This window comes from Eutrigla gurnardus, assembly GCF_963514095.1.
Source record: "Eutrigla gurnardus genome assembly, chromosome: 18".
Classification (NCBI taxonomy): Eukaryota; Metazoa; Chordata; class Actinopteri; order Perciformes; family Triglidae; genus Eutrigla; species Eutrigla gurnardus.
Genome location: NC_139929.1, coordinates 15261505 through 15276130, shown reverse-complemented (window position 1 = coordinate 15276130; position 14626 = coordinate 15261505). Strand labels below are relative to the sequence as shown.

The 14626-nt window shown below is 42.9% G+C and overlaps 1 protein-coding gene across 2 annotated transcripts in view; it reads left to right on the top strand.

Annotated features, from left to right (window-relative positions):
* The window catches only part of prkdc (protein kinase, DNA-activated, catalytic subunit), a 29027-nt gene extending 14625 nt beyond the window's left edge, over positions 1-14402 (top strand). The window contains exons 42-86 of one of the 2 annotated variants that reach the window (XM_084034346.1): positions 85-263; positions 352-520; positions 683-742; positions 843-906; positions 1008-1156; positions 1248-1388; positions 1558-1677; positions 1767-1910; positions 2059-2210; positions 2825-2956; positions 3036-3147; positions 3329-3453; positions 3588-3737; positions 3954-4127; positions 4310-4408; positions 4529-4739; positions 4817-4991; positions 5083-5280; positions 5387-5502; positions 5586-5717; positions 5860-6039; positions 6300-6508; positions 6660-6798; positions 6907-7095; positions 7257-7481; positions 7638-7746; positions 7928-8030; positions 8112-8274; positions 8361-8535; positions 8975-9168; positions 9294-9477; positions 9644-9804; positions 10255-10466; positions 10569-10656; positions 10745-10888; positions 10981-11197; positions 11397-11464; positions 11568-11788; positions 12006-12098; positions 12218-12298; positions 12474-12545; positions 12629-12830; positions 13114-13302; positions 13543-13682; positions 13801-14402. In XM_084034346.1, coding sequence (XP_083890472.1) covers positions 85-263; positions 352-520; positions 683-742; positions 843-906; positions 1008-1156; positions 1248-1388; positions 1558-1677; positions 1767-1910; positions 2059-2210; positions 2825-2956; positions 3036-3147; positions 3329-3453; positions 3588-3737; positions 3954-4127; positions 4310-4408; positions 4529-4739; positions 4817-4991; positions 5083-5280; positions 5387-5502; positions 5586-5717; positions 5860-6039; positions 6300-6508; positions 6660-6798; positions 6907-7095; positions 7257-7481; positions 7638-7746; positions 7928-8030; positions 8112-8274; positions 8361-8535; positions 8975-9168; positions 9294-9477; positions 9644-9804; positions 10255-10466; positions 10569-10656; positions 10745-10888; positions 10981-11197; positions 11397-11464; positions 11568-11788; positions 12006-12098; positions 12218-12298; positions 12474-12545; positions 12629-12830; positions 13114-13302; positions 13543-13682; positions 13801-14005 — 6765 coding nt within the window. In that variant the 3' untranslated portion in view covers positions 14006-14402. Of the gene's footprint in view, positions 1-84; positions 264-351; positions 521-676; positions 743-842; positions 907-1007; positions 1157-1247; positions 1389-1557; positions 1678-1766; positions 1911-2058; positions 2211-2824; positions 2957-3035; positions 3148-3328; positions 3454-3587; positions 3738-3953; positions 4128-4309; positions 4409-4528; positions 4740-4816; positions 4992-5082; positions 5281-5386; positions 5503-5585; positions 5718-5859; positions 6040-6299; positions 6509-6659; positions 6799-6906; positions 7096-7256; positions 7482-7637; positions 7747-7927; positions 8031-8111; positions 8275-8360; positions 8536-8974; positions 9169-9293; positions 9478-9643; positions 9805-10254; positions 10467-10568; positions 10657-10744; positions 10889-10980; positions 11198-11396; positions 11465-11567; positions 11789-12005; positions 12099-12217; positions 12299-12473; positions 12546-12628; positions 12831-13113; positions 13303-13542; positions 13683-13800 lie in introns of both variants that reach the window. The other variant, XM_084034345.1, reaches the window with a different exon arrangement.
* Positions 14403-14626: the final 224 nt, after the last annotated feature.

Below are 14626 nucleotides of genomic sequence, written 5' to 3'. Positions count from 1 at the left end.
CTGTTTTTGTGATTTTATTGTCTACGTTTATGTTTTTTGGAGATATTTGCTCATTACTCTGGTATATTTATTTCTCAATTTCAGTCGAATGTAATGGACTTTGAGATCCAGTTGATAAAGAAGAACGGCTGCTACAAGCTGATGGAGCTCCTGTATTCTCGGCTTCCCAAAGAAGAGGTTTACTCCAAGGAATCCCGCATTAATCGAGCCTACTGTCGTTTAGACAAAACGGAGGGGAATGAGTTGTCCAAGACCTTGATCAAGTAGGACTCAGGATTCCAGCAGTGACACGACATTGATTTAAAACGTCCTTATTGTTCCATGAATTAATGGGGATTTTATTTCAATAAGGTCATGCTTTGAAGCATACACTGAGAACATGGCCGGTGAGGATCAGCTCCTCGACCTCAGGAGACTCTATCACTGTGCTGCGTACAACTGTGCCATCGCCGTCATCAGCTGCAGCTTCAATGAGCCCAAATTCTACCACGGCTTCATCTTCAGTGAGAAACCAGAGAAGGTAATTCTATCCAACTCACTTCAGCACATCTTTCATTGTGGAGTGTTGCACTACAGTTACATCCCTTGACATGTTTAGTTGTTTAATCCATGGTGATAGTGGTTTCTTTTCATAATTGGAGGCTTCAGGACGACTGATTTGTATTCTTTCCTCCAGAATCAGTTCATTCTGGAGAATATCATTGATGCTGCAAGGACATATAACTTTCCTATTGAAATTGAGGTATGTATGTATGTATGTATTTATTTATTTAACATGCCTGGTTGTTTAACACTATACTTTAAGTTGCAGTCATGGTTTGTTAATGTATATGGCGCTGTAGGTCCCACTCGAGAGAAAGAAGAAATACGTCACGATTCGAAAAGAAGTGAGCGAGGAGAATGGAGGTATTTACTGCTACAAACTGCTTTAAATGATTGGAATTATGTATTTTTTTGTCACAGGCTGGTTGAATTTACTATATTTTATCCAACTGCATTCTCCACAGAAGCACCGGTGTATCTGTCCTCCCAGTCTTACATGGCTGACAGCAGCCTGAGTGAGGAGATGAGTCAGTTTGATTTCTCCACCGGAGTCCAAAGCTTCTCCATCAGCTCCCAAAACCCTGAAGCACACAGACGCACCCCAGCTAAAACAGTTAGTTACTTTTTTTCTCTCCATAAAACTGCACAGAGCTTGTAACATGCTTTGTGTCATATGACGGTCTTAACATTGTTTGTACATCCAGGAGAAAGAAGAGACAAATCCCTCACAGGATGCAGTGGTGGATCTAGAAATGGATGAGCTGAATCAGCATGAATGCATGGAAACCATGACTGCTCTTATTGGGCACATGCTAAGGAACAACATAACCCCCCAGATTGAACAGGTTTGAATCTTTTTGTCCATAATATCTTTAAGTGGCGCTGGAGAAAAGAAGCACATGGCTTCACATCAAATGTTTTACATCCAATCAATTACAGTCATTTAGTCATTTTCTAGAATTAATATAATTGTATAAAAATATTATTCTGACATTGCTCTCTGTGTTGAAACAGGGAAATATGCCAAGTGAACTTCCTCCTTGGATGAAATTTCTTCATGCAAAACTATCAAATCCGGCGACACATCTGAATATTAGACTCTTCATCTCAAAGCTGATCATCAACACAGAGGAGGTAAATGCACCTCAACTAACTGCATGCTGCTGCTCTGCCTGTGTTCACTATTTGTTTGGCCATTTAATCTTTGCGACTGATCTTTCCAGGTTTTTCGACCATATGCCAAGCACTGGCTGGGGCCGCTCCTGCAGGTCGTTGTTTCTGGAAACAACGGAGGAGAGGGGATCCATTTCATGGTGGTGGATATTATCGTCACGGCGCTCTCTTGGACAAGCCTGGTCAGCCCCAAGGTTGCTAATATTTATATTTTTAAATATAAACCATATGCTCATTAATACACAATAACAGTGTGGGAGTATCTCCAAGCCTATTTTAGAATATGAAATAACGATGGCACACTAGTGGATTATCATTAGTAACAGGCTTGTTTTGTCCCAGGGTAACCCCAGAGATGAAGTGCTCGCTAACCGGCTGTTCGAGTTCCTGATGAAGAATAGCTTCCACTCCAAGAGGGCAGTTTTCCGACACAATCTGGAGATCATTCGCACCCTGGTCGAGTGCTGGAAAGATTGTCTCTACGTGCCTTACAGGTAACTCTTGTAGTCTCACTGAACAATTGATAAGCATTGGACAACCATCTGTCTCTCTGTGGGAATGGTCAGTTCAAGATGAACTCCCAGATAGACACAAAGTTGTTGCTGAAAGTTGCATTTATTTGCCTATTCTTCTTAGCTGGATTTTTGACAAACGCAAAACTTTATTATCATTTGAAAACATATTTTGTAACCACTGACCCAAATTATAAATCGTCACTCTGATAAATAATCGCCTAACTCATTTTTTCAAGTTTTTCAGGAAAAACAAAAAACTTCACCAAAAGTGTAACACACTTGACATAGGCCATTATTTTAAAGGGGTAAAATCACATGATCTGATCAACTGATAGGCGATTTTACCATAGGTGGCCGGCGTCATGAGGAGATGATTTAGGAAAAAAAAAAAATTACTTTGGCGATTATTTTAACAGTGTGACGAAATGCTAATTGCTAGTTCAAAGCTCAATAGAAAATTGACCTGAGATGCAAATTATGAATAATAGAAATGTATTGTCATTGTGTAATTCTGTAAGATACTGTCATACACTGTATTTCCTGGCTCAAGAAAATTAAATTGAATTGACTTCATCTCTTTTCTTCCCTTACAGTCTGATACACGAGCAGTTTTGTGGCCTCGACCCAAATAGCAAAGACAACTCTGTTGGACTTCAGCTGCTGGGAATCATCTTGGCCAACAACCTCCCTGCTTACGATGCCTCATGTGGAATTGAATATGACAGGTAAAATATATAGTGTAGCAAAATGTCGCCGGGCAGCTTTAATGTTTATTAATTTCTGTATGGACTGTTCTTTTTCCAGGTACATCCAGTCTCTCACCAACAACTTGTCCTTTGTGAGGTTTAAAGACGTCTACGCAGCTGCTGCAGAAATTATCGGCCTCGTCCTGAAGAATATGACTGAAACAGACAATGTAGGAGACCTGCATTACAGTTACACTTCATTTAGGTTTGTGTCTGAAGACACCTCAAAGCACCTCAGTACAAAATAATAATATAAGATGTATATCCCTTCAAATGTTATCTGTTATCGGCAATAATCTTAAATTTATTCACTGAATATCTGATTTTTCTCATTTTTGATGATTGTCTCAGCGCCGTCAAGAGCTTCTCAGTCTTGCTGCAACTAAGATAACAAATCTGAAGAAAAAAGACATGGATGACAAGTTCATTATTTGCTTGAACAAAGTGTCAAAGCATTTTCCTCCATTTATGGATCGGTGAGTTTTACTTCCCTCTCAATTAATAATTGAATGAATCTTACTGTATGGAAATTGCATTGCAAACTTAATCCCATGCGTTGGGAAGTGTATTTCCATCGTGACTAAGTCTTATTGTATTTATTATTTCTCAGGTTTGTCAACCATGTGTTCTCCCTCCTGCCAAAGTTGCACGGCATCTTAAAGACTAATTGTTTGGAGTGTGTGCTGAGCCGAGCTGATGTCATCCCAGACATCTTTCTGCATCTGAAGACGACAGGCTTCATTCAGATGATGGGCCACAGGTAAATCCTAACCAGACTCCTTGATCTGCATGTTGACTGTCTTCCTGTTACAGGCTAGTTTGTATTACTACTACTGTAGATTTGGTAGGAAATCTCCCAGCATGCTTTTAAATAAGTTTTGAACTTCTGTTCGACTCTAAAGTGGTACTTATGTAAATGAATAAGACATTTGAGGACTCGTTTGTGCTGCGACCATGTTTCTGCACACTCATTCAGGGATGAAGCGAGGCAGAGAGCGTGTCTTGATATCATCCACAAGATCATTGCCCGTCTGACTCCAGTTGAGCTTCAGGAGCTTCTGGGAGCTGTGACGGCGTTCGTCTCCCACCCTTCGCCAGTGTGCAGAGAGAGGATGTATGACATCCTCATGTGGATCCAGGACAACTACAGGTACTGTGAGCCGTTTTGGCTTGGTAAACTACTACTACACTAAAAGCGTTACTTTTATATAGTGCTTTTCATTTTCACTGCACTACATTCTGCATGTGCAGTGACAGGTGTATTGTTGTTTGCAGTCCATTGTTACTTCACTGATATGGCCTTTATTGATATACTGTCTGTTATGCTTCCAGTGATGCAGAGAGCATGGAGGACAACACCTCCGTTGAGGTTTTGAATGCAGCTAAAGAAACATTAATTCAGGGACTGTCTGAAGAAAACCAAGGCCTTCAGTAAGAACCCACTATTACTCACTTGCATTTATCCTTTTGTATATAACTCAAGGAAGCGTAATCTCAACCATTTTCATATGAAATCCCACAAAAACCCATCCCTGTCCATTCTGTTTTCAGGCTTTATGTTCGTAACTTCTGGAGTCAGGAGAAGCGGCTCCCCACAGCGACCCTTGAGCGGATGTTGACGGTGCTTGGTTCTCTGTACTCCTGTCAGATAGAAAGGTGTTTCTTAAGCCTAGCTACCAACCTGCTGCTTGAAATGACCAGCCAGAGTCCTGATTTCAAACGGAACATGTTTGAGTATCCGCTGTCAGAGTGTACCTTCCAGGTCAGTTGATGAGTTCAAGTTTTAAGATTTTTATTTGTGCATTTCTGACGTATTAATAACGTTTCTCCACTCTCTAGGACTATGTCATTGACTCCAACTGGCGCTTCAGGAGCACAGTGATGACTCCCATGTTTGTTGAAACCCAAAGCACTCAAGGCCCAGAGAGCGTGGCAGCATCGCAGTCTGGAAGCATGAAGGGGAAGCTCCGAGCCACTCAGACTTCATTAGAGTTCAGCCAAACCCAAACAGCAGGTACAGCTAAAGGTCAATATGCATGTGCTGTAGCTGTAGCTGTGCAGTCCGGTCAACACAGGTATATTTACCTCTGTTATGTTTTTCCCAGGTCGACGTGCAGCATATAACTGGCTGACGGGCAGCAGCGTGGACACACTAGCAGAGTACACGCTTGGCTCCGAGTCTTCATTGTTGGTGTTTGATAAGAAAGCAGAGAGGCAAACTGCAGCAAGGAGACCAGTAGGAGAAGGCTTCGGCCTAAAGCGCCTTACTGCATCAACCGATGAGGTGGACAGTCGCACTAGAGGTTAGTCTATTAGTTAGGAAGTACGTTGCAAGGGAGAAACAGTGTTTCAAATGAATTGGAATTCTGTAAAATGAATATTTCATGTTGTCTCTATCTGTATCAACAGCCGCAAACGAGCAACGTAATAGCATCCTAAGATTGAAACGAAGGTTTCTCAAGGATCAGGAGAAAGTCAGCTTGAATTTTGCACAAAAAGAGATCCGGCACCAAAGACAGAAAAAGGTATCAAGCATGCAACAACCAATATGCTGATTATTAAAAACGGTAGTGTATAACCATCAGTGGTTCTGTTCGGTGTCCCACAGGAAGAAAAAGCTGAACAACGGCTGCGAAAAGAGGCTCAGGTGACTCTGTATCGTAACTACAGAGTGGGAGACTTCCCAGACATCCAGATCCCTTTCAGTAGCCTCATCGCCCCCCTTCAAGCTCTAGCCCAGGTAACGCTGCCCTCTCTGGGTCCTCCCCACAAAGAAGCCGTCTGAAAATATACATGAATACAAACAATATACTCAAAAGAACAGCAAACAAGCACCTTTGATCACATCCAATTGATTTTTTTAACTCTGCGTGTTCTTTCAGAGAGATCCGATTTTAGCCAAACAGCTGTTCAGCTCCCTGTTTGCCGGCGTCCTCCAAGAAATGGAAATGCAGAAACCAAGAGAGGAGAGCGGGAGGATTAAAGAGGAGCTGCGTTGCACCATGAATACATTCCTGAGCAAGAGCACCCTGTGCTTCCCTCCATTCATAGCATGTGTGCAGGTGTGACCTTGAGAAAGTATTTGAATAGTTTAAGTCTTAAATCTGAAAAATGACAGCATTTATTGATGGTGTCAAAATGAAGGTAGTGCCTGTACTAATTATACTGACTGCTTTTACATCCACAATTGCACTGCATTTATGGTCAGTGCGTAGTACTTGATTTACATTGATGTGATTTTTGCATTGTAGGAGCCTTGTCTTTTTACAGCTTGATTAAGGCTTAAAGCTGATGGGTCGAGTTAATACTGGTTGTGTTTTAGGATATGTGCTACCAGCATAAGGAGCTCCACCAGCTCAGTCCAGCAGCCATCAGCTCCACTTGCCTGATGAGTCTCCAGCAGCCGTCGGGCATCCTGCTGTTGGAAGAGGGCTTGCTGCAAGCCGGTGGCCAGGATGGGCCTCCTGCTAAGAGGTCACGAGGACGCAAAGAAATCCCCCCGGACACCAACAAATGGATCCACCTAGCAAAGTGTGTTGAGCTTGATACAAGAGCAGTATCGGACAATACCATGATGAAATAGAGACAGTAATATTACCAGATTCACGTACCTGACCTCAGAGTGTGATTGATATGGATAAGTGTAGTAGTAAGAGTGCTCTTTGTTCACCCTGTTCTTCAGGCTCTACAGATCTTTGGAGGATTATGATGTCGTGCGCGGCATCTTTGGTGGCAAAGTTGGGACCAAGTCGATCACCTGTGCTGCGCTTCAAGCTGAAGCAAACACTGATTATGCAGAAGCTGTGAAGCTTTACAATGAGGTAGTTTTTCCCAGTACAATAAATCTAGCATCATGCTTGTGGATTGGTGCAGTTTGACCACATTTCTAGTAAAACTTTAAAATTGCATACTCTCTTCCACACCGGCAGGCTCTGAACACTGAGGAATGGAGCGATGAAGAGCCCACCGACTCTGAGAAGGACTTCTGGGATACAGCTGCCATGGAGGCCTACAGTCATCTGACTGAGTGGAAGTCTCTTCAGTTTTGCTCCACTGTGCAACTAGATGCAAATTCCCCACCCGACCTCCAGATGATGTGGTCGGACCCGCTTTACCAGGTATTAGATCTCACCTTTCACAGTCAAGGACTTCCCAGTCATGTACCAGGGAGATCTGACATCCTGCAGGTTTCGATTCCAACAAAACAGCATTCTTCATCTCTTATTGAACGTGAAGGGATGGCTCGAAATGACAACCTACATTGCTTTGTCTCTGCCAGGATATGTACCTGCAGCACATGATTCGCAGCATGTTGAAGCAGCTGCAGCTGGGTGAGACGGACCAAACTCTCCTCAGCTTCATCGACAAAGCCATGAGGGTGGAGGAGCGCAAAAAGCTGCTGGAAAGTCATTACAGCCAAGAGCTCAGCTTGCTCTACATCCTGCAGGAGGACTATGACCGCGCAACCTACTACACCAACTACACCATGCAGCTCTTCATGCAGGTCTGCAGTTACACCTCCTTTCTGTCTGACAAAGATCATTATTATTTTATGATAACTTTAAAAGCAACGTACTGTACAGTTTATGTATAATATAAGCAGATGGCATTTATACAAATCAACCACAGCTAGCACTCAAACTGTCTCACCACCCTATAGAATTACTCCAGTGTGGATACGCTGCTGACTCAGAGTCGGCTGACCATCCTGCAGTCAGTGCAGGCATTGACTGAAATCCAGGACTTCCTGCTGTTCATTAAAGGAGAGGGTGAGCGAAGATCTTTAAAACTCAACACAATGAACATCCAAATATAATCGACAGTGAAAATGTACACCTGAAAGGTTTATCCTTCGATTTATTTTTCTATGGAAGAACTAAAGAATCAAAACCCTGCAACTGTTTTTGAACTCTCAAAATTGAGTTACTATCATTGTGTTTCATTCATTAGTGTCTTTGAGCTCACTCAAGCGGCTCACCAGACTATGGACCGAGCGGTACCCTGATGCTAAAGCAGATCCAGTGAATTTATGGGATGATATCATAACATCTCGGTAAGAAAAATACCTTTAGTATTTTACTTCTTTTTAATGATCAGATATTATAATAATAATAATATAATCTCTATGTTTCAGATGTTTCTTCTTGGACAAGATCAGGGTTAAGCTGAGAGGCCACACTCCCAGTGATAGTATGGAGGTGGACGGTTCACAAGAGCCATCAGGCGACATTGACACATTAGTAAATGACTGCAAGTTCAACATGAAGTTACAAATGGCCGACAGCGCTTGGAAGCAGGTGAAGAAACGAGCCTGGAAGTTACTTTTTCATGATGTCACATGTTTACCACGAACTCACCTACCAATGTTTTGTAATGTTTTCAGAATAACTTTCCTGTGGCCAACAAGCTGCTGAAGGAACTTCACAAAGGAGCCAAACTGAACCGAGGCTGGCTGCTGCAGTGGGTCCACAGTTTTAGCAGCTTGCACCATAAACGCAGCCAGACCCAGGGTCCTGTGGAGCAAATCAGTTCCATGCTGAAGACCATCCCACTCCTGGGTAAGCAGGGACAGGACTCAGTAATCATAGACAGCCTCAACGTGATTACAGTATTTGTCTTTTTCTTCACTGCCGTTGTCGGTGTATTGCTCCGTTTGCTGTGCGTTACCGCCACCAACTGTCGATCGGCAGAACAGCATGAAACCAGCAGCAGAAACTATCATACGCCACCTGCTGGGTGTTTTTAAGCATTAACACTTTGTTCTGGAGTATTCAAGTGATGGAACTTGACCCTTGAACTTGACAAGACATTGTTTATTTTAGTTTTACATTTTAGATAAAAGGTGATCACTTTATGACATCAGTGGGATGATTTCACTCAATTTTGAAAACTACAACACTGTGCAAGTTGCAGCAACATTCACATAAAGATGAGTGTGAATGTTGCTGCTGTTGTTTCCTGTTGAGATGCTTCATGTCAGCTGTTATCTCTCTGCAGAGGACCTTCAGGCTGACTGTCAGAGTGCCACAGCGAAACTATTCAGACACCAAAAGATACTCCAAGGTACGTCTTTCCACATCCTGGCCACAGCTGTGAGCAGGAGCCCCTCCGTCCTGGAAACCGTTGACGCTGAGAAAGCAGAGAGAGTTGCAAAGCTTTCTGGAGCTGCTTGGCCCGATGAGAATCCAAAGGTACTCTACAAAAACGTTAACGTATTGAAAACATACTCTATAGTGTGCAACATGACTAAAGAATGCACATGCAAATGGTGTGTAAATGACAGATCTTATTTGGTAAACAACTGTTTACTCTGCAGAAAGTGAAAGTGGGGCTGCAGGTGAAAGCATTGGCGTTGCTGTGTGACGCTACCAGAAAGGCTGATGAAGAGCTTCAGTCTTATACTCAGGACTTTGTGGAGAGCAGCAGCATCTCTGACACGTACATGGCTTTGGCTAACTTCTGTGACAGACTTCTGCGAGAGGAGGAGCAGAGTGACACTGGTGAGTAATATTACTAACCAAGTATATGCCTTTGTTGAACACTTACTTCTGATTTACCGATGAATGCACTATGGAGATGAAATTATGTTCCCCTGCCTGTACAGGACCCTCCATCACTTTGACTGATGCACTGTTCTAACCTGGTTCATGTTGTGTTTTGTTGCAGAAAGCCAGTTTCCAGACCTGATGGCGCTGCCTGTACATGTAGTGGAGAACTTGTTGAAAGCACTGAAGATGAACTCGGAGGAAGCTCGCCTCAAGTTCCCCCGTCTGCTGCAGATCATTGAGTTGTACCCCTCTGAGACACTGGACCTCATGATGAAAGAGGTGAGCATGTTAAAACCAGGGATGGCGTGGAAGATAAGGCCACATTAATGTAGTTTATCGCATGTTCCATTCCATCCATTTTCACTTATCTGGGGCCAGGTCACGGTGGCGGCGGTCTTAACGGGGTTTATAGGACATCCCTCTCCCGGGCAATGTTTTCCAGCCCTTCCTGGGGAGACCCAGAGGCGTTTCCAGGCCAGGGGAGATATATAACACCTCCCTGACCACCTTGGCTAGCCTCTTTTAATGCTAAGGGGCTCTGACTCTACTCCCATCTCCCTCCTCTTCTCACCCTGTCTCAGGTTAAAATTCACACCTGCAGTGGAAACCAGACTGTTCCATTTTTGTGTTGTTTGTTCAAAGAAAATGTTTCAGCTTTGGAAGGGAGTCAAACCTGCAGTGAAGAACCTGCTGTTGTAAATGGTGACGCTGCTGTCTTTCCATCTGTAGTTGGTGTCAGTTCCTTGCTGGATGCTGATTGGCTGGATAAGTCAAATGGTGGCCATATTGGACAAGCCAGAAGCTGTGGCCGTGCAGCACTGCATTGGGCAGATAGCTGAGTGCTACCCTCAGGCACTGGTTTACGCTCTAATGATCAGCAGTGAGAGTTACCAGTTTGAGGACTCTGCTACAGGCCACCAGCAGCAGGGATTTGTCAACAGGTAAATGCCTAATGTTGTGCCTGGGGAAGTAAGGAGAATGGCAATATAATATATATATAATGTATACATCTGCTTATTGATGTGTGTAATGTATGTCAACAGGCTCAGGGGCATGCTGGATAAGGGAGGACCTGTGAAGACCTTTGTGGATGCACTGCAGCAGCTGACAAACCCTGAGATGCTCTTTAGGGTAGTTATAAGTGAAACCATGAATGCACCAAGCTGCCACCTACTGGTAACTGGCCTGTCATTGATTATTACCCATTTGGTCCACACAGGATTGGTGGGATTGTGTGAAAACTGAACTGGAAAAACCGAGCTTTAACAAGAAGCAGATGGGCGCAATGTATGACGAGATGCACTCGTCACTTGGGGATTGTAGCGGAGGCCGGCATGGAGCGTTTCGGATGAAATTCATCAAAGTTTGTAGTTTGTTTCGATCTCTTTTGTACAGCAAATACATGTATACAAAAATAATGCCCTTTTTAAATACTTGTTCTTGTACTTTTAATAGAAATTTGCAAAAGATGTGGAGAAACTGCTAGGATGTAAAGGCGGCACGCTGTTTGAGAAGAGGAAAGAGAAAAGATTTGTGCAGCAGGTGGATGAGCTGGCAAGGTCCATGCATGTCTCTCGTGGCTCTCAGAGTGAACCAGGGAACCTGAAGGAATACTCGCCCTGGCTGAGTGGATTTAAAGCAGACGCATTCAGCAATGAGCTGGAGATCCCAGGTCAGTGCAGTTAAAAACCAGTGTTGCACATTGACGGTTTTGACGTAATCTCGTGAGAGGAGCGAACTCATTTGTTGTAAAATAAAAGTAACTGAAATACGGTCGGTGGTGTTGATGAAGACGTACCTGCGTTCATCGATGGATTTAGAGAACTCTATTCTGTTCACTGATGAAAATGTTTTCCTTCCCCTGGTTGTAGGACAATATGATGGCAGATCTAAACCTTTGCCAGAGTATCATGCAAAAATAACAGGCTTTGACGAAAGGGTATGCTTTTATTGATGTTTACTATAAAATAACATTGTAAATGTTCTAAGAACTTCCCATGTAAGGGCTGGTCAGTATATGAGTGTAAATGTCCACCCCGCAGGTGAAAGTGATGCACTCCATCCGTCGGCCCAAACGTCTGATCATCCGTGGGGATGATGAACGTGACCACCCCTTCCTGGTGAAGGGTGGAGAGGACCTCCGCCAGGACCAACGCATCGAGCAGCTCTTCACTGTCATGAACATTCTGCTGAGTCATGACGCCGCCTGCACACGCAGAGGCATGCAGCTGCGCACCTATCAAGTCATTCCCATCACCACAAGGTATCTGTCCATCCAGCATTTTGTCCTTCCCTTAAACGTCATGCATACTGATTACACGAGTTGAAGTACCACTAGATTAAACTTGTTTCCTGCAGTTTCGATAGTAGCAGCGAACAAGTAACCGATAAAACTCAACACGGTTTCCTGAGAATAATGTTGTCAAATTGTTTATTAGGTATTGGGAATGAGAAATTTGCCACTTTCACTGCCTTTACAGAATTGGTCTAATTGAATGGATGGAGAACACCAGTACTCTGAAAGACTTCCTGTATAGCACAATGACTGAGAAGGAACAGCAAAGGGCAAAGAGGTACAATATATACTTTTCACTCCAATAACTTCAATGTCAGTCCACTGTCTATTGATGGAATGTCATATTCAGAGCTATAATATACAATGTACATGTACTGAGATACATTTTGTTTAAAGGTGTCCTGAAGACTACAATAATTGGCTCCAAACCTTTGCTCCGAAGTTAAGTGGCTTTGTACTGTATGGACTGGCTTACAAGTAAGTCTCCTGAATGTCTTTTTTCCCCCTTAAACTAAAGTGTTATGGCTGGATTGTGTTTATTGTTTAAACAACCTTTTTCAGTCTTTTATTTAACTTTAGACACTGCCACAGCAGGAACACTTTATTAATTGTTTTATCAAATATGAAACACAGCATATTCATCCTTTGACAGGAAAGCGAAACATGCCGAGACGGTCAACAACTTTTCAAAAGTGTTGCAGCATGTCCCCCATGATCTCCTGAAGTAAGTTGAAACTCTGCATTATAAAGCTGCTAATGTTAACACTTGCAGTAAAATGACTTCTTCCCTTTTTTTTTATTTTCTAGGAGAGCCTTTCTGAAGATGTGCAACAGTCCTGAAGCGTTTCTTTCCCTGCGCTCCCACTTCATCAGCTCACATGCCTTGCTGTGTGTTAGCCACTGGATACTAGGTATTGGAGACCGCCATCTCTCCAACTTCATGATCAACATGGAAACAGGAGGCATGATCGGCATCGACTTTGGTCACGCTTTTGGTTCAGCCACACAGGTTAGTCGTGTTTCATTGAGGGCAGAAGTGGAAACATTGTATTTGAACTAAATGTTAAGATATTTCAGTCTGGGTTAAAGTAGGCTAGATAACAGGAAGTGAAGGCTCTGGAGCAACACCTGGAGGAAGGAAGTCAGACTTTACTCTGTGTTTTTACTATGTGTTTTCTGGTTCTATGTGAAAATGTCCAGCTGTATACATGTGGACAGCACCTTGTTCAATAAGACACCACCATCTCTTGTATAAAAGCTCCCTCTCTGTGCGTTCTGGTGTTTCCTCACAGTTCCTCCCTGTGCCTGAGCTCATGCCTTTCCGGCTGACCCAACAGTTTGTGAATCTCATGCAACCCTTAAAGGAGTCTGGTTTCATCCAGAGCATCATGGTCCACTCCCTCCGAGCTTACAGTGCTGAGCCGGACCTTTTGCTGAACACCATGGATGTGTTTGTCAAGGAGCCCTCGCTGGACTGGAAGGTAACATCACTACTGCTGCGACGCTCCCATTAAACATGGGATCTCTGAACGGTCGGGGTCTGATAGATTAATTGCAGATGAAGAAGGTTATTTGAAAAAAATCTCTGGAGATGTCGGTAGATAGGGGAATTTAAATGTGATACATTCAGAATATGTGGTGTGAAGTTTTCTCTAGCTTGTTTTGTAATGTGTAAACAGTAATTATGTTGTACAAATGATCTTTCTCATTGCTCTGAACAGAACTTTGAGTTGAAACAGATGAAGAAAGGAGGCACATGGACGGACAACGTGAACACCAAAGAAATCAACTGGTATCCCCTACAGAAGGTGAACTTTGCGAGAAGAAAACTAGAAGGAGCAAATCCAGCTGCTATAACCAGGTACATCATCAAAACACAACATGGCCTCACGGTTTCAATCCAAACTACTGAAAGCTATTTTTACTGGCATCATTTCAGTTCTACTTGTGTGTGATTAGATGTTGCATTATTTTGTCAGTGAGGAGCTGAAGCTGGGCTTTGAGAAGGACGCTGCCTTCCCGGGGATGCTGTCTGTGGTCCTGGGGACTGAGGAGCTCAACATCCGTGCTAAGCTCCCGGCTGCAGGCTTGTCGGTGGAGAATCAGGTGGACTGTCTGCTTGACCAAGCCATGGATCGGAATCTGCTCGGCAGAGTTTGGGCGGGCTGGGAACCGTGGGTCTGATTCTTTAATATGTAGCATTTCTCCAAGATAGTAATTAATTACAATTATTGGGAAACTCATCGTATCATAGGTGAACAGCTGTGGAATATACAGATCTTAGAAAAAATGTGATAAAAAAATGTCATAATGTCAAAGAATTTTGTAGTTGTGAATGATAATTTTCATATACTGTGTGATGGCAGAGTTTGTATGGCAGGATCACCATATTATCTCATTGTTGACTTCAAATCCAGAAATGTAAGCATGAAAAAGTATGGAATTTGTCAAATTCTAAGATTCTTCTTTTTGCATCAGAGGCTATATGAGCATAAACACCATAATGTTGGTAACCTAGCACTAGCACTGAAGAGAACCAGTCATCACCACTATGTATCAATGTCTTTTACATCAGTTTAAAATAAAATAAGAATGTTAAAAATGCGTGAGAGGCTGATTTACTAAATATATAAACACTTTGGTCATCTATTTGCAACAGACTGATATCACAAACGTAGAAATTAATTGATATGACATGAATATCACATTAAATATTACTTGAGTTATATCTTCAGGATGAACCTAAAATGCACTATAACCTTTACAGGTGAACTTAATTACTATAACTAAACTTTGGAATGCACA